This window comes from Pipra filicauda, unplaced genomic scaffold (assembly GCF_003945595.2).
Source record: "Pipra filicauda isolate LSUMZ 115617 unplaced genomic scaffold, ASM394559v2 scaffold33_size4404698_pilon, whole genome shotgun sequence".
Lineage (NCBI taxonomy): Eukaryota > Metazoa > Chordata > Aves > Passeriformes > Pipridae > Pipra > Pipra filicauda.
In genome coordinates, this window is record NW_024104465.1 from 1,879,045 (window position 1) to 1,896,390 (window position 17,346).

Here is a 17,346-nt window from a genome sequence, read left to right on the forward strand (position 1 = left end):
TGGAGAGGAAGCACATGTCAATACCAAGAAATAATGTACTATGTTTAACTTTGATTCTGTAAACGTTTATGTAAATATTGAATCATTTTAGGCTGGTAAATAATCCTGTTAAACTGGAGGTCTTCACCACCGGGGTCTTCAGCATCCTCCCGAGGGGCAATGGAGGGGCAGGCACAGATCTCTTCACTCTGGTGACTACTGACAGGACTAGAGGAAACTGCATGAAACTGAGGTTTAGATTGGATACGAGGAACAGGTTTGTCACCCAGAGGGTGGTTGGGCACTGAACAAACTCCCCAGGGCAGCGGTCACAGCATCAAGCCTGACAGAGTTCAAGAGGCATTTGGACAACGCTCTCAGGGACATGGTGGGATTCTTGGGGTGTCCGGCGCGGGGCCAGGACTTAGGCTCGATGATCCTGGTGGGTCCCTCCCAACTCGGCACATTCTATGACTCTACGAAGGGGCTGAGCCCGGGGCGCTCAGCGCGGCCATGTTGGGGACAGGACGCGGCCCCGTCCCCATGGCAACCCCGCGGTGATGTCACCTCCCTGCGCCGTGACGCGAAAGGGGCGCGCGGGCGCCGAGCGCGGGAGGCGGCCGGGGGACAGTGGGCTTCGATCCCAGTCCCGATCCCGATCCCGCTGCGGCCGCGGCGGGACTGGAGGAGGAGGAATGGCCGGACCGCACCTGCAGCAGCCCAGCTTCCTGCTGGTACGTGTGCCGGGGGCGGGCGGGTGTCCGGTACCCCTGCGCCACCCCGTGCGGTCCCGCGGGCCGGGCGGTGGGTTCGGGTGTCGGCTGAAAGGATACCGGGGGAGCGGCGCGGGCGGGGCTTTGTTTCTGTTTTACGCCATGGCCACGGTGAGCGTTGTCCCTTCTGATCGAGTTTCCCTCGTGATTTGTAACAGGCCACGCTGAAGGCGGACTGTGTAAACAAACCGTTTGCGCAGCGGTGCCACGACCTGGAGACCGTCATCGAGGAGCTCCCCGCCAAGGTGAGCGGCCGCTGCCTTCTCAGGACCTCCCTGCCCGGCAGGTTTCAGGGGGATTTGGTTTTGTCATATTGCTATTTTCTTTGTCCCTGTTTCTCTTATCAAGATAAGCCGGAATCTGTTCGGAACGGGCTTCCCAGGGCAGTGGTGGAGTCACCGTCCCTGGAGGTGTTTAAGGAAAGACTGGACGTGGCACTGAGTGCCCTGATCTAGTTGACACGGTGGTGTTGGGTCACAGCTTGGACTCGATGATCTCAGAGTTCTTTTACATCCTTGTTGATTCTGTGATTCTGAGTTTTTAGAACAGTGGAAATCCAGTGTTTCCAAGAGTTAAAAACCTTTTCTAGCCATTAAAAGATTGTTTCAGTTGACTGCACTTCATTAATACCTTTCAGCCTCAGTTTAGGAGGGAAACTAGTTTTTAAAATGTAACAAATAACTGCATGTGGTGCTGAGGAGCATCATGGCAAATTCAGTAGGATCAGAAATCAGGATAGATCTCCCATAATTGCCATATTGCAATGCAATGTTTTGAATGGAAGCTTTGGCCAGGGACAGTCTGGAAACAGTCATAAATAGCTGGCAGACAGTATCTTTATGCATTCTGATATGTGCAGCAGAGATTGTCCCTGTGAGGGATCGTGCACATTAACTCCTTGTGTCTGTTTTCCCTAAAGGAACTACATGGCATCTTCCCATGGCTGGTGGAGAGCATTTTTGGTAGCCTGGATGGCATCATTGTGGGCTGGAATCTTCGCTGTTTGCAAGGAAGAACAAATCCTAACGAATACTCTGTGGCTTTGGATTTCCTGGATCCCAGGTAAACTCATTCATTTCAGCACGGATTAAAAAACGAATCATTGAACAAAAAACTAGTGTTTGACCTTTTTTCCACTGTCCATAATTCACAGAAGTGAGACAGGAGAGGGTACTCACCACGGGTTTTCTCTCTGATGCTTGTTTGCAGTGGCCCGATGATGAAGCTGGTTTACAAACTCCAAGCAGAAGAGTACAGATATGATTTCCCAGTCTCTTATCTTCCAGTGAGTAACTGAACAGTTTGTAAGAAGAGAAGGTGGTTGTTGTTGCAGCTGTTGAAACTTTGCATGCCTGTGATTCAGTTTAGGCCACGGTGTAGCCTCAGTGCTCCAGAGTTAGAGTAGGCCTGTTTCCTTTCCTCCTCTGGAGGAGGAGAGTTCCCAGCCATAAACTCTGTTGGAGATTGTGGTTGTCAGCAGCTGGATATTTGAGCTGCAATGTGATTCTTACCCTGTCCCCAGAGAAAGCTGTGTGGTTACCAGTAGTTGCAGGACTGAAAATAGTTTTCTCAGAGCAGTGACTTCCCTGGCTAAGCTTTGTACCCACGGGTTTGAAGTCCCACTGCCATCCTGGATGTGAAGTATCACATTTCAAAGAAAGATGTTCATCTGCAGAGTTGTTTCACTATGTTTCTTCCACTGCTACCAGCTGCATGCTGTCTAGGAATTCAGGTAGTTCTACAGTCTTTCACAAAAGGAAACATCATTTAAGTAGATGGTGATTGCTGGTCCACAGCTCAGTTACCAAGACAAAACCATCAGCCAAACACCAGTCCTCTGCTGCTCCCACCCCAACTGGAAAAGTCATGGTGAAGGTTTTTTAAAAATATATTGAATTTAAATTAAAAAAATACTGAATATTCTTTTCAATGAGAAAGTTGAGAGTTCTCTAAAGACTTAGCATTTGCCGAAGGAACTACTGCAATGCAATAAAATCCCACTGAGCTGAATGTAGAGATCATCCCAGAATGCTGGAATGCAGAGCCTCACTATCTGAAAACATACTCTGCAGTATGCTGAGTAGCCAGATTAATATTTCATTACTCTGTCTTTCAGGGCCCTGTGAAGGCTTCAATACAAGAGCAAGTTCTGCCAGAATGTTCTTTATACCACAACAAAGTCCAGTTTCCTTCATCTGGTGGTTTAGGCTTGAATTTGGCTCTTAGTATCCTTTTAACTGTTGGATATTTACTTCTGTTTAAATATCTAAAATTGAAAGGTCATGAGTGTTTCTGTTGTATATTTATTATGTGTGTGTGGTAAATCATGGTTGTGCTAAAGAGTTTGGGCTAATTAGAAATATTTAGGTAACGATGAAAAATAAATTTGTCCTCTTCTTGTAAACCCTTGTTGGGGGAATTTCTGGCCTCAATCAAGTCAACAACAAAAATTCCTAGAGTTTTCAGTTGAGCCTGTATTTCACAATTTTTGTTTTTGTAACTACTCATAGTTTATGCAATGTGGTAGGAAAAGGGCATGTTCACTTTGCAGCCAGCGGACTTGTCGGAAGCACTGTAGCTGTGCTGGTTTCAGTTTGAGATAGTCAAATGTGCTGAAAGTAATGCAAACACACCTTGTCACACAGAGAACACCTCAACTGCCAAAGTTTGAGTCAGCTGGAAAGCAAGAAAGCAAAGCTGAATTTGCAGTTAAGCTCTAGCAAGGTAATTTAGTATTGACAAAATAAAAACTTAATGACTGTTTAGCATCCCCCAATATCTAACAGTTGTGCCTGTTTTTTATTATCTGATCCTTGACTCTTTTCTTCCAGACCCCTTTGAATATTACATGTTTTACTTTGCAATTAGTTTGATTACACAGAAGGTAAGTACCTGTAGCAATTTTTCCCTTAAAAGAGTATTAGCCTTTCTTCACAGTGCTACAAGAGCTTCCTGAGGTGCTTGTAGCTAAATTAGCAGCAGTTTTATCTGTTCTTTTGGAATTTGTTACTGCTTTGGTTCAGTTGATGATCCAAGATAATAAACAAAACACCCACCTTGGATACACCAGTAAGCACTCTGTCCAACCAACAAGGAGCAGGCAGTGGATTCCAAGTGGTTTTCCTACCCCTGTGTCAGATCAGACCTTCTGTACAGTCATAACCATGGCTTGGTGCTGTGTGTGTGGTTATTTGGTTCCTCTGCCTGTTGTTACCTGTGCTAGATATCTCTGCTCTCTTCTACTTGGTTACATTCACTGCCACAGCAACAGTTGTCTTACAGCTCCTCGCTTTACCTTTACTCAGAAGTGTCTTTGCTGTCAGTTCACCCTTTACAACCTCAGGGCTCCTGCTTATTCCTGCTGAATGTGTCTGGCTGTGCAGCATCACTCCCCAGCCCTGGGCAGGCCACAGTGTATAACCCCCAGCATTCCCTGTCTCTGTTACAGAACTCGCCTGTCACCCACCACGTCAGCCCTTCCAACAGTGCTTATTTCATCCTGGTGGACACGTACCTGAAGTGTTTCCTGCCCACAGAGGGAAGTGTCCTTCCCCCACCTTCTTCAAATCCCGGGGGAGCCATCCCTTCCCCAACTCCCAGGTAATGACTGCAGTGCCAGAGGCAAACTGTGGGAACAGGGCATACAAAATATGGCTGATTGAGCAAGATCTCTATGAAGTAGAAAGCACCTCCACACTTAGATGTGCATGTACTTATTATATAATTACAAAATGCAATAGTGACCTAGTGTTTTAGTTAATAGTTGAAGTGATTAGTAATTACAGTGATCTGCAGGATTTTGAAACGTGTAATCAGCTAGGCAGTTTAAAAGACTGTTTTCCAGTTTACAGGCTGGTGATTAAAAGCGGTGATACATTCTCCTGCACTGAGGCTTACTTATTTGAGTATTTCCATTCATTTTTCCTGGCAGGTCTCCAGCAGTGCCCTTCTCTTCCTATGGCATGCACCACACCAGCCTGCTGAAACGCCACATTGCTCACCAGCCCTCTGTGAACGCTGACCCGGCTTCCCAGGAGATCTGGAGATCAGAAACACTGCTTCAGGTAAGCTGGATTTCTTGCTGCTGACTGAGGGACCTCTTCTTTTTAAACCAGAGACAGTTAATTCCATTTTGCTTTAGGTTGTTTTTGGAATTGAGCAGCACAGTTGTTGCTTTCTGTTAGCAAAACAAAGAACCACTGTAATACAGTTAAGTTGTAGCTTGGAAAGGCACTTACTATCTTTTTTTTTAGACTGAGTTTCTAATTACTGATCTCAAGCATTTGAGTAATTTTTTCTCATAAAGTTTCTACACCTGATGTTTCTCTTTTTTTGATCTCGCATCAATTTATTCAAAGGCTGAGCGCAGAGAAGTTGGTTCTGCTCACCATCAAGGGGAGGGAAAGGAAAATCTGGACTTAAGAGTTGTTCTGAAACAAGTTCCTATCATGTTGCTGAACTGACTACTTGATGCCTGGCAGGTGCAAGGGTTTGCCATCCAAGTCATTGACACGATAACTTGAAACATCTCTGAATAGGTGCCTGTCTATTTACCAGCTTAGTTTTCAAATTACATACTATGGTCTTCCTTATGCCTATCTTGTGACTGGCAGCCCTGGATTATTTCTTTTTCCCTAGCTGAGAAAATACTTGTTTTGCAGATCTTTGTTGAAATGTGGCTTCATCATTATTCACTGGAAATGTATCAGAAAATGCAGTCCCCTCACGTCAAGGTAATAGTTTGTACTTTATTCATGAACATCACCTGGTGGTTGAACTCTTATCTTGGGGTGAATCTTCTGTTCTGTGGAGAATTTTTTTTTGTATATTGGTCCAAAGGAAAGAAATAACTTACCAGAATATCTACATGAGTGTGTCAGAATCTCTAATCCACTTACGAAGAATGTTGTGAATAAGTGTGTCATTCAGATTTGCCTTCATTGCAGAAGTTGTGTTGGTTTTTGTTTGGTTGTTTTTTTCGTACAAGATGAGTTTGTGGGATGGTCACAACAATCTGAACACCAATAATCAAAGTACTAATGGTGGAGCAGATACCACTATAAAACCATTGTGTTAAATCTCACTGGGGCAACACGGCTGCTAAAAATGTCTAAAATTGATTTCCAGCAGAGATAGCAACTGTTACTGAAATACCAATTAGTAATTTCTGAGATCTGTAACCATTTTTTAGCATAAATCCAAATTTAAAAAAAAAATCTTACTAAACTGTCCTTCAGTGTTAAGCAAAGAAGCCACTTTTGTTGTTTCTTATTCCAAAATATGCTTTTCACCATAATGGTGTGAGAAGCAGTTCTACAGCTACAGAGAGTTCAGAATATCTGACAAGCTCTTGCACAGATAATACACTATTATAAGCAGTTTGTGGTGGCCTGTTCAGTAACAAACTACTGCATGTAAGAAGTAAGTGAGTGTTGGGGAGGCCAAGATCAAGGCATTATAAATGTAAAGGGAATTTGAAGGAGAAAATGTTGATCCTCTGAATTCCCTCTGGGTCGCAGTGGGACTTTCATGGAAGGGGAGAGAAATATAAAAACTACTCAGGATTTATTCCTGTGTGAAAGAGCAACATGAGAGTTGATTGACTGAGACATTCTAATCCTTCACTCCACAGGATATGAAATAAAACACATCTGTATTTTGCTAGGGAAAAACATTGGAGAGCTGAAGTGTGATGGGTTTTGTCTTTTATTCTTGAGGTCAAAATGCAAACTCAGTAATGTTGCAAAGTCTCCACTTGGGACTCCCAGCAGCATGGCTGTGCACCTGTGATGGAAAGGCTTTGCTTGAAGTACCTTTGGTCTGTCTGTCTGTCCAGTCTCTGTGCATCAAGCGCTGTGCTTAGGCCAGAAATGACGATTGCTTTAAACTTCTCTCCTCTGTTCACCCTCTGTATTTCAGATGCTCTCTTCTAGCACTAGGGAGCAGCAGTTGCAGACAATGACTCCACGTTATGGTGGAGTAGGGTCTAGGTAGAGCTTACAGTTCTCTGAAATCAGCACTTCAGGATCCTCCACAAGGTGTGTTGAGCCACAGCTTGAGGCCATAACTCCCTGACGTTACTTTAGTTTCATCTTTGATGGGAAGTAACCATAAACATGTAAAATAGGAAGTCTTCGCTCTTTAGGGGGTAGAACATTGGAATGGGGGACTGGAATTCCCCATGACATCCATACATGGATGAAGGATCTGCCCTGCAGAACTGAGGAAAGGTGCCAGATCAGCTGGGGACAGGGCTGTTCATAAGCCTGTGGTATTTAAACTAAGCTTTTTAGATTGTCTCAGGGTGGGCTGAAGGAGAACAATCTGCCTCACAGTTCCTCAAGTGAGGAAGTAGAATATAAGTGAGGAAGTAGAATATCCAGAAATGTAAGTTTTATTATAACACAAGTGTTAAAGGCCTTGACTTGAAACCCATGATCGCCCTAAACTCATTCATAAAATTATTAATAATTATGCAGGTTCACTTGATTCCCATTTAACCTTCTGTGTGTGTGAAAGGAGGGGTAATTAGTGACTCCTCATCCCTGGATCTAGACCTGTTTGACCATCAGTCATTTGAAATGGCTACATACTTGTATTGGAAGGTGGGATGAGGTTCTGCAGAACTTGCTCTTTCTTTGTCCAGCAGCCAGATTTGTTTGCTTTGATGGGCCAAGACAGATCCCAGATAAGTAACTTTCCTGTGAAGTAGAATCAGATTTTTCCTTAAACCTTGTTAATGGCATCACAGACTTCCCATTACAAGTAGAAGGCAGTGACATGGGAATAAACAGTAAATAATTTCTTTTGACAAGATATACTGTGTTACAACTTTGAATTCTTTCTGGGTCTGCTGTGAACCTGAGGTTGAAGCAATTTGCTCTGCTGAGTGTCACTGTTTCCCCCTTTAATTCCACTATTTCCCAATTCTTTTGTCTGTTTGCTTTTTCCTTCTCTAATGATCCAGAGTCCAAGTGTGCAGCATCTCTTTTCCTATCCCCTTCTGCTGGAATCACAATAAACCCTTAGAAAAAGTAGTTTGACAAAACTTTATGTGATGCTTCCTGACCTTCCAATGCCAGGTGCTCAGCCCCCAGCACTGCATGTGGAACACCCATTGGACTACAGGGTCTTGCAGATTCCTGTGGCAGGGGAGTCAATAATGAAGCAGAGAAACTGCCTGAGGTGTTGCAATAACAATCCTACCACTCTTAAGAGTGTAAAACCAAAAGATGCCAAACTGACACTGGAGGAGGTTGGGTAGTGGCTGTTTAAAGGCAGCAGAGGTGTGATCTGGAGAGTTAGTTTAGATGCCTGACAGTAGTCATTGGGATTTGTGTAGTGTACATTTTTTGTTTTATGTTTTTTCATTAATTTCATACATGTGTGTCACTGTCGCTACAGTATCCTCTTCATCACATTGTCAGAAAAATACTCTTTACCTGCTTATTCCAGAAGGGATCTGGCTGAGGCTTGCAGACACTTCAGTGTTATGGCAATGTGCCTTTTTGCATCAGCACATAACACTGTGTTAGGTGTGTCTTTTGCCTTTTTATACAGGGGATGTTACCCTATTAGTGAAAGTAATTCCCTCTTTTGAGAAAATTCACAAGACCTGAACCCTTTCCAAATGGCCTTTAAGTAGAGAGACCACAGAGGGTTTCTCTGAACTGGAAACTTCAAACTGAGTTTCTCCCCCGTATACAAACCAGCAGCACAGGAAGTTTTCAAAATAGACTTTAAAAAAGCCTGCAAAATATTGCTCTGTTTTACTTCATTTTTAACAAATGCACACTGCAACAGTGTGTTGCTGCAGTGCAGTTAACTTCTGAAATGGGAGTTTATTTGGCAAAAGCTGCATATCCCCTACCAGTGCTTGCTCTAAGGGTAGCAGAGAACAGCCACTTTTCTGACACCTGTTCCCATTTGTATTTCCAAGTTGACAAAGGGTATGAAATACTGTGGAATCAGTCTACTGACCACCACAAAGAAGAGGATACTGTGGCTGCAGTTGTTACTGTGATATGTTGTCCCTGACTGTATTCGTGATGTTCATTTTTTCCCCCCACCCTTCTTCCTTGGGCTCATTCTCACTTTTTTTTTCTCTTGCTCTCTTCTCTCCTTTTTTCCCTCCCCCCTTCCTTTTTGTTTCTGTTGTCTCAGCTGGAGGTTCTCCACTACCGACTCAGTATCTCCAGTAAACACCACGGTAGTCCTGCCCAATCCAGCTACCAGGCCCTCCACGCATACCAAGTATTATCATCTTTTCATTTTGTTTCCTTATTAAAAATCTCGTTCCATCATATAATCTGCGAAGTGTATTGGTGCTGGCTGTACAGCAGCTTTTTCTGCCAGCAGCGTGACAGCTCGATTGAGATCACTGCACTGAGATTTACTAAACTTTTCAGTGCAACAGATACCGAGAGGTATTAGCAAAGGTCATGGAGAAAATAGTTAAAATGTAGCATATTATGAGGACTGATTGGGAACTCCGTTTCTAGAGATGCATTCTCGTAATGCAGTTTAGAAAGACTTATCAGCTATGCTGATGTTTCTTCACCGATGGCAGATTTCTGTCCCTCACTAGTCATTTAAGCAAACCTTGCATGGAAGAAAAGATCAGAATTTGCATGGTTGTCACCCAAATTAAGGTAGGTAACATCTAGGGCTTTTTAGCCAATGAAATGTCATTGGATAATACTAAATTTGTAGTGGCAGTGTGAACCTGGCTGTCCACTTTTGCAAAAGCACAAGTGGTACATTTGCAGATTGTTCAGGAAATGTGCATGCAAAAACATTCCTGTTGGAACAGATTGCTGATTCCTCTTTCCCTATTTCAGCCTTTACTCATTGGGTCTTCATTTTGGGAATGGGGAGGGCTAAGCTTATATACTATAAAGCTCTTTAGCACTACATTGCATTTCCCTGCTCTTTAATCCTTTTTTCTTTTTCCATTAAGTACTGCTTAGAAAGGAACACAGAACATACTACTTGAAATCTCTTTATTATGTTTATCTAATTACTGTGTTAAGAATTAAGAATGGCATACATCCATCCTGTAAGATAGGGTTTGACAACAAAAACACTTGTGGGGAAAAACAGTTTTTAAACCAGTGATGTTCATAATGGTGCTGATCCAGGCTAAGAGGAAATTATGAGAATTTCCAAGGGGAAAAACTACTGACATCACTCAAAAGGATGTATTGAAATAGCAGTGGTTTTGTAAATTCAAAAGGTGCCTTCAAGGGGAGCATAAGATTTTTTTAAATTACACCCTTTCAAGGCCTATAGCAGAGTACTCAGCCTCTCCAATGCTTCTGGAGATCCTGATCCTAACTCCTAGGACCATGTAACCCCTCAGAGCTCTACCCTCTGACATAAACTCTCCTCAGGACTGTAGAAAACATGCCAACATAAGCAGGAGCTGTCAAAACCACAAGACCAGCCTTCATTAGGTCTAGTATCCATTTGTCCTTCTCGTAGAAGAGTCTCAGATCTGACTGTACCACAGGACTGTATCTATCATCAAGCCTTGAATCTTCTCCTGGAGTGAATCTCAGAGTATATTAAAAGTCTTAAGAGACTGTAAAAACTCATCTGCTTTGCCTCAGGCATTGCAGAGAAATGACATGGACACACACAGACCCCTCCACGCCCCCAGCACTGGAAATACTGTTGAGTGGATTTAAGAAGTGGAAGCTTTTTGTATAAAAATGCCCACCAGTCCCTTAGAGTTACATTCAGTGTCTTACCTTAGCATGGCTGCACCTGCCATCCTGGAAACATCTTGCAGCTCTTGTGTAATACACTCTCCCAGGACTTCCCATTATACTTGCAGCTGTAACTTTTGTTTCTTCTCAACTTCTGTGAAAATTAGAATACAAATGGCTATCTCAAAAATCTGCCTTCAGTGGTGGATTGAAATCAGTTCACTGCTTTTAAAGCAGATCACAGTAGCAAAGGAGTTTGTGCTTAGTCCCCAGGTTTGGCAGCAGACCAGCTCTGGTGCTGGGCACACAACCAGCTCTGTTTGACCTCATTCACCTCCCTGCTCTGCCATACACTCACTCGTTCCTTAATAACATCACTGTGGCTCACCCTCACTCCTTGTGCTACTCCCAGCCCTAAGGATGCTAGAACCAACAGGATCACACAGGACTCCAAGCAGTTCTTATTCTTACCATTACTCTGTCTAGGATTATTCTCTCTTATAAGGCAGAGGAAGGAGAACTCAGTAAAGCCAGCCCTGAGCATAAACAAAGGACCTGCTGTGCTGTCTGCAGCAATGAACTTATAACCATAATGAAAGGCTGAATATTCTTTTTTCAGAAAGGGGTAAGTTGAAATCTACAAGTTACTCTGTTCTTTAATTCTAGTCCAAAATTCAGTGCATTAGGGTACTGTAGATACCTTTTCTTACAATCAAAATATGTTGCTGTTTCTTAGTGAACTGATGGCAGAAGATTGATACAGCTTGTCCTGGGGAGCAAGCCTGCCCAAAATCAGGTGGCACCAAACTATGGTGAAGAACCTAGAAGGAAGAGAGCATTTCTTGTATTTTGAGCTGAGAATATAATTTTCCTGAATTATTTCCTGGACATTTAGCATATGACACTTACTAATTTCCTCTCTTTTGCTTTGAATCTAGGAGTCATTTAAGCCCACTGAAGAGCATGTGCTAGTGGTAAGACTGCTTGTGAAACACCTGCATGCTTTCAGCAACAGCCTGAAACCAGAGCCCCTCTCCCCTTCAGCCCACTCCCACACAGCCAGTCCACTGGAGGAGTTTAAAAGGTAGGTACATGAGCAGCCTGTCTCTGAAATGTATAGGGCTTCTCCCTGAAAAGCTCAGCTTTCACCGAGAGGTTGTTTTGATCTTTAGATACAGAAGTACATTATTAAAAGTAAAAAAGTAATGGATTATATTTCTCACTCCCACGAGGGGGGTGCAGCCTCAGCAGCAGCTATGACACACTAGTCTATATCCTGGCATAAGTCAGAGAAAAGAAGTCCTCCAGAGGATTCTTGCCAAGGTTAGTTTTGTATCTGCTGTTTATGAATTTGAGTTGAAACTCAGTGGCCAGAAGTAGCCTCAGTCAAGAAAGAACAAGTTTTGGTCAGTCCTTTCTGTATTTGCAGTTGTGGCAGTGTGTTGGGTTGTTGGTGGGTTAGGTGGTTTTGTTTTTAAAATTTGCTGCTGGTCTGTACATGTGACTGTCTTTGTTTGCAGGGTTGTAATTCCTCGATTTGTCCAGGAGAAGCTTTACATCTTTCTACAACACTGTTTTGGCCACTGGCCTCTGGATGCCTCCTTCAGAGCAGTATGTACCTGCTTCCCTTTTTAAGTCTGTACTGAACAGAACTGGTTATTAGTTATTGCCATTTAGCACCTATTGGTCTCTAAATCTCTCTTTTCTAGAGCAGTGGACATTTAATATTATATGTCCATGTCCAACATGCACATTTAATATTATACAAAGAGTACCAATTAGACATAAGAAGGAAGCTGAATAGATCTTGGTGAGAATTACTACAAATTGTTGGCTGATTTTCCTGACAGTGAAAATGGCTGTTGATTGGGCAAAAAAAAGTAGGTGTTACTCTTAAAATAGATACTAAGAAATTAGGACCTGTATGAATGTATCTAATCTAATACAATAGGTCATAAACAAAAGTAATAGGATAGTCATTTGCAATAGATACTGCAAATACTACCTCCTGCAAGCAGGAAAAGAAATATATCAGGCCTTGATTCTTCCTAATTAACGTAGAAGTTTAAAAGTGCAGAATGTAACAGGGCTACAGCTTGCTCACTGGACTTAAAATAAGCTGTATTGCAGTGTTTGAGGTGCATGTGTAAGGCAGAATGTGAGAAGAAATATTTACAGTGGCCACGGCAAATCTAGTCTTGACTTCAGTGCAGTCAAGACCCTGCTGTTTCCTCAGGGTGGTGGGTACATCTGTGCAGAAGACGAAAGCTGAAATTATATTAATGTAGCATCTTGTTTACTTACTTCAGTAGGTTCAGTGAACACTATCAGAGCTGTTAAATGCACCTTAAATGTAGCCACAACTAAGGGGTTTTTTTGTTTTGAGTGCCATCTCATTTGGCCATTACAGAAGATCCAGGTTGGTCCTAAGAACATACACTTTTTCCAGTTCTTCTTCAAAGGTTCTCAGATTACTAGAGAAAGATTTATTCCTAAAAACTTGTAGGTGTCATTAAGGTAATAGTCACTAATTTAAAAAGAAACAAACAAAAATCCCTTTCTTGTCTTCCCTTCCAAAAAAGTATTGATACTCCTGTGGTTTTATGTGTGATTTTGCTTAGGTTCTTGAGATGTGGCTGAGTTACTTGCAGCCTTGGAGATACGCTCCCGAAAAGTCGCCGCAGAGCGCGGAGCCTTTGCCTCGCAGCGTGTCGGAGAAATGGTGAGGAGGAAAGCAGCTGTGAGGAATCTGAGCCAACCTCAAGGTTATGCAGATCCCGAGTAAAACAGCAGTATTTCAAAAACTGCCCATCAGCCTGAATTAACTTCCTGTACAAGAGTAGGGGTGGCTTTTTAGAACGCAAGTTTTTGTTTTGAGAGTATTCTTTTGTCTCAGTGCAAATGGACCCATCTTTCCAGAGACAGAGTAAAACATTCCCTTAATGGCTCGTTTGGCAGAAGACAAAATAACAGTTATTTAAATAGCTGTACTCACAAATCCTGTACTCACTTTGACAGGGCTGCCTTCATTCAAGAAAACCTACTCATGTATACCAAGCTGTTTGTAGGATTTCTGAACAGAGCTCTTCGAACAGACTTGGTCAGCCCCAAAAATGCCCTCATGGTGTTCCGAGTAGCTAAGGTCTTTGCTCAGCCCAACCTAGCTGAAATGATCCTGAAAGGTAAAAGGATATTTTGACATCTTATGCTGTCTCAGTCCTGTCTTAGTCTTTCTTCACAATAGCTACATCTTACCTCAGAAGCACTGAGGTGAATAGGCTTCTCTCTCATTCTGAATGCTGTTTTTCCATTCAAAAGTCTGTGTCTTCCCTAATGTTTGTCATATTGGTTTGAATGTCTGTAGTCCTTTTCTAACCACCATCATTTAGATTTGATTCCACATTTGTTCCTTAAAGAACACAATTACAATAGGCAGTTTTTCTTACACTTGTCTTACTTGATTATTTACCTCAGGATTAAAACTTCTTATATCTCTGAAGGTCTCTATACTTAGCAAAAGAGCTAATCAGCTAGTCATGCATGCACTTCAGAATAATTAGGATAGAGTAAATTGGGGAGAGGCAAGATTTGACAAGTATCAGTGTCTGAAATGTCATGATTCTCCTCTGCCTTTGCTGAAAAACGTTACAGGCTTAAAATGCTGCCTGTATGGTCTGCACTAAACGCACTCTGACATTTTTTCCTGTGGGCAGAGAGAACAAAATAAAAAAGGGTAATTAAGGCCTCTTCCCCCCTAGAACCATCTGTCTATCTAAAAGCAGCTTTAAGACAGCTAGACCTTCCCCAGGCAAAACCAGTATTATGTAACCATCTTCACTGCTTATCTCAAATTCCAGGAGAACAGTTATTCCTGGAGCCAGAACTTGTTATTCCCCACCGTCAGCACCGACTTTTTATGAGCCCCACACTTGGTGGGAGTTTTTTGTCATCACGGTCTCCAGCTGTTACAGATGCCTCATTTAAGGTGAAGAGTCATGTTTACAGCCTGGAAGGACAGGACTTCCAGTATAAACAGATGTTTGGCACAGAAGTCAGGAATTTGGTAAGCAACGAGCTTCTTGTCACCTGCCTTTCTACATGGACAGGTGTTTTCTCAGTGCTGAGCATCCATGTTATGAGAAGTTAGGAGTGGAAAACTTCACACCCTGCATTACTGTATAATTTGGTTTGCTCACAGTGACTTCTGGAACCTGAGGGGTTTCAATCCAGCACAGCTGTAAAAATCTGCTTGCTCTTTGCTAAATAAGAAGTCAATGTAACAGTTTGCTGCCTTGGAGTAGCATACGGTGGGTGGTTCCTCTCAAACATTCTTAATGTGAACTTCTGATTCAGAAGTTGATCAGAACTTGATCAGAACCTATCAGCAAGTCAGAGAAAAATAGCAGGAGGAAACCTAAGCAGCACTCGGGTTTTAAAATGCTTCAACATCAAAGAACTACCTTCTCCCTATGGGAAATGCAACTAATAGTCAGCACAAGTCCATATAAGCTGAGAGGGTGAATTTGCTGGGATTGCTCTCGCTGCCAGCTATCAAGGCCCAGTTTTATCTCTGTATTGATGCTCAGTCCCACACAATTTTGTTCTGTTTTTTTTGTTTGTTTGTTTTAGGTGTTAAAACTGGCTCAGTTAATTTGTCAGGCACAGCAGACAGCAAAATCCATATCAGACCATTCTGCAGAGACAATGGCTACCCAGTCCTTCTTTTCATGGTTTAGATTTACACCATCTGACATGAATGGTTCCTACACAGGCAATGACCTTGATGAAATTGGGCAAGACAGCATCAAAAAAACAGATGAATATTTAGAGAAGGCACTGGAATACTTGTGCCAAATCTTTAAGGTACGTAACATCTTTCTAAGAACTTGTACAGTGTGAACAAGAGTCAGGATTCCTCAAATGTATGTCTGTGTTTCTTGTTCTTTGTGGGGTTCACAAAGCCATTCAGAGGCTCTGCTGGCAAATTTTGTTTTTAAAGTCTTCTAGGCTCTTGACTTCACCTGACCACCTCAAAACCCTGTATTAGCTCCTCTGAATTTCTAAATATCAAGACTGCTTTGTTTCAAGTGGCCACTCTTTTGGACTGTATGGTTTATACCAAACCTGTTCCTTTACTTGGCCCTGTCCTCATGTTTAAAAACAGGCAAGGCTCTTTTAAAAACAGTCCAGTGTCTTCTAAATGTAGAGCTCTAGATGTTGAACAAATACCTGCAGCTATGGATGAACAGTTAAGAGAACAGATGAATTTCTCTGCAGCCACACTCCCTTACACAGCACTGACCTAGGAGACAGCTGCTTGGTACTCCTTGAGAGCTAAGGGACATACAAACCAGAACACCTTTCTTGGGTTAACCTGGAGACTTTTATCTCCTTTTAATGTCTAACCAAGGTGCTATTAAGCAGTTCTTGGTATCTGAGCTGGCTTTCAAGGACTTCCAGTGCTAATGAGTTTGTGAAGTGAGAAATAAATGAAACAGGGGGTAGATGAAACACCTGCTTTAGAACTGTGTTATTCTTGAGTAGCTGAGCGAAGCCCAACTGACCCAGATGATGATGAAGTGTGGGACAGCTCAAGACGAGAATGGAAAAAAACAACTTCCAGACTGCATTGAAAGCGAGAACGGCCTCATTCTCACACCCCTTGGCAGGTACCAGGTGAGAGAAAAAACATTCCATATCACCCCCTCAGTTCCCCTTGAAAACACAAGCTGCCCTTCTGCAGTGAAAAAACCCTGCAACTTACCTGAGGGTAAGAGACGTGCCAGCTTAAAGGTGTCCAAGATCAGGTGTTTGTTTTCCCCCTCCTAGATCATAAATGGCCTGCGCCGGTTTGAGGTGCAGTACCAGGGAGATGCTGAGCTCCAGCCCATCCGCAGCTACGAGAACGCCACCCTTGTCCGCCTCCTGTTCCGCCTGTCCTCGGTGCTGAACGAAAGGGTAGGGACAGCACTGCCTCCTTCTGTGTTTTCCCTTGCAAATTTGTTACTGAAGTATTCTTCGTGGTTGATGAACAGTGGAGTATCATTCAGAATGACTGTTTCTCAAACAGGAAAAGCAAATTCTTTCCTTCCTATAGGTATGACAAACACAAGGCCAAGTCTGCACTAAGGCAGTTCTGCTGTTTAAAGTGCATTTTGATGCCCCCTATTTCCTATAGTCCTCATACTATAAATAAAATAGGTTAAATAAATTAGTTACTCTTACTTTATGACAGTAGTTGCATTACAGCACTAATGTCTTAATGTTTCTTACCTCAGTTTGCTGATCAGATGGAAGTGCTTTGCTCCAGGGAAGATTTTGTTGGCAGACTTTGTCGCTATCATCTCATCAACCCCCACCTCGTACAGAAAATCAGGTATAGTCCCATGGTGAGGGACAGAACGAGCCAGAACTGGGGACCAAGGATCAGTCTGAGGTTTTTGGCCAGCTACAGGACTCTCATTTCTTTGCTGATGATCTACTTCCTTGCATCCTGGTTTTACATTGGGCCAGTGGGCTGCACATTCATTATCCTAATTGGGTATTTTCTTTATGCTGTTATAATGACTTTTTTCTTTGAAGGATGGAAACCACATGAACACTAGTTTCCTTCTCCTGGCTTACACTTGTAAAAATAAATGGTGTAAGGATGAGCCTGGGATTCAATGACTAAAATGTTTTAATTATATCAGATCTTACTAAGGTATTTTTTAATACTAAAGTTAACTGAGTTTTATAAACAATGATGTGGTCTGGTGGAGATAATCAATGTAAATTTTATTTTTATAAAAGTATTCCTAGAGAATCTAGTGAATGAGTTGTTTGGTTTTTTTGAGGGGGGGAAGAATGAGCCATCAGTATTTATAAAACTGAAATAAACCATG

General features: G+C 42.6%; 1 protein-coding gene across 2 annotated transcripts; it reads left to right on the plus strand.

Annotated features, from left to right (window-relative positions):
- Positions 1-588: 588 nt before the first annotated feature.
- SMPD4 (sphingomyelin phosphodiesterase 4) lies at positions 589-17,271 on the plus strand. 2 transcript variants are annotated; one of them, XM_027714385.2, is made up of 19 exons: positions 675-713; positions 911-997; positions 1,672-1,814; positions 1,962-2,037; positions 2,869-2,977; positions 3,584-3,636; positions 4,201-4,352; positions 4,684-4,816; positions 5,414-5,485; positions 8,916-9,005; positions 11,401-11,546; positions 11,983-12,073; positions 13,084-13,184; positions 13,481-13,644; positions 14,320-14,525; positions 15,092-15,325; positions 16,007-16,138; positions 16,292-16,420; positions 16,741-17,271. In XM_027714385.2, the coding sequence occupies exons 1-19, from the start codon at positions 675-677 to the stop codon at positions 17,065-17,067; spliced, it is 2,484 nt and encodes an 827-aa protein (XP_027570186.1). In that variant the 3' UTR covers positions 17,068-17,271. The 2 variants fall into 2 exon arrangements, with proteins under 2 accessions (XP_027570187.1, XP_027570186.1); XM_027714386.2 differs by lacking the exon at positions 8,916-9,005 and having other exon boundaries at positions 589-713.
- Positions 17,272-17,346: the final 75 nt, after the last annotated feature.

Coding starts and splice junctions, on each gene's coding strand:
- SMPD4 (XM_027714385.2), top strand. CDS start 675: ATGGCCGGACCGCACCTGCAGCAGCCCAGCTTCCTGCTG. Junction 1,815..1,961: donor TTGGATTTCCTGGATCCCAG/GTAAACTCATTC, acceptor GCTTGTTTGCAG/TGGCCCGATGATGAAGCTGG. Junction 16,421..16,740: donor CCTCGGTGCTGAACGAAAGG/GTAGGGACAGCA, acceptor TTCTTACCTCAG/TTTGCTGATCAGATGGAAGT.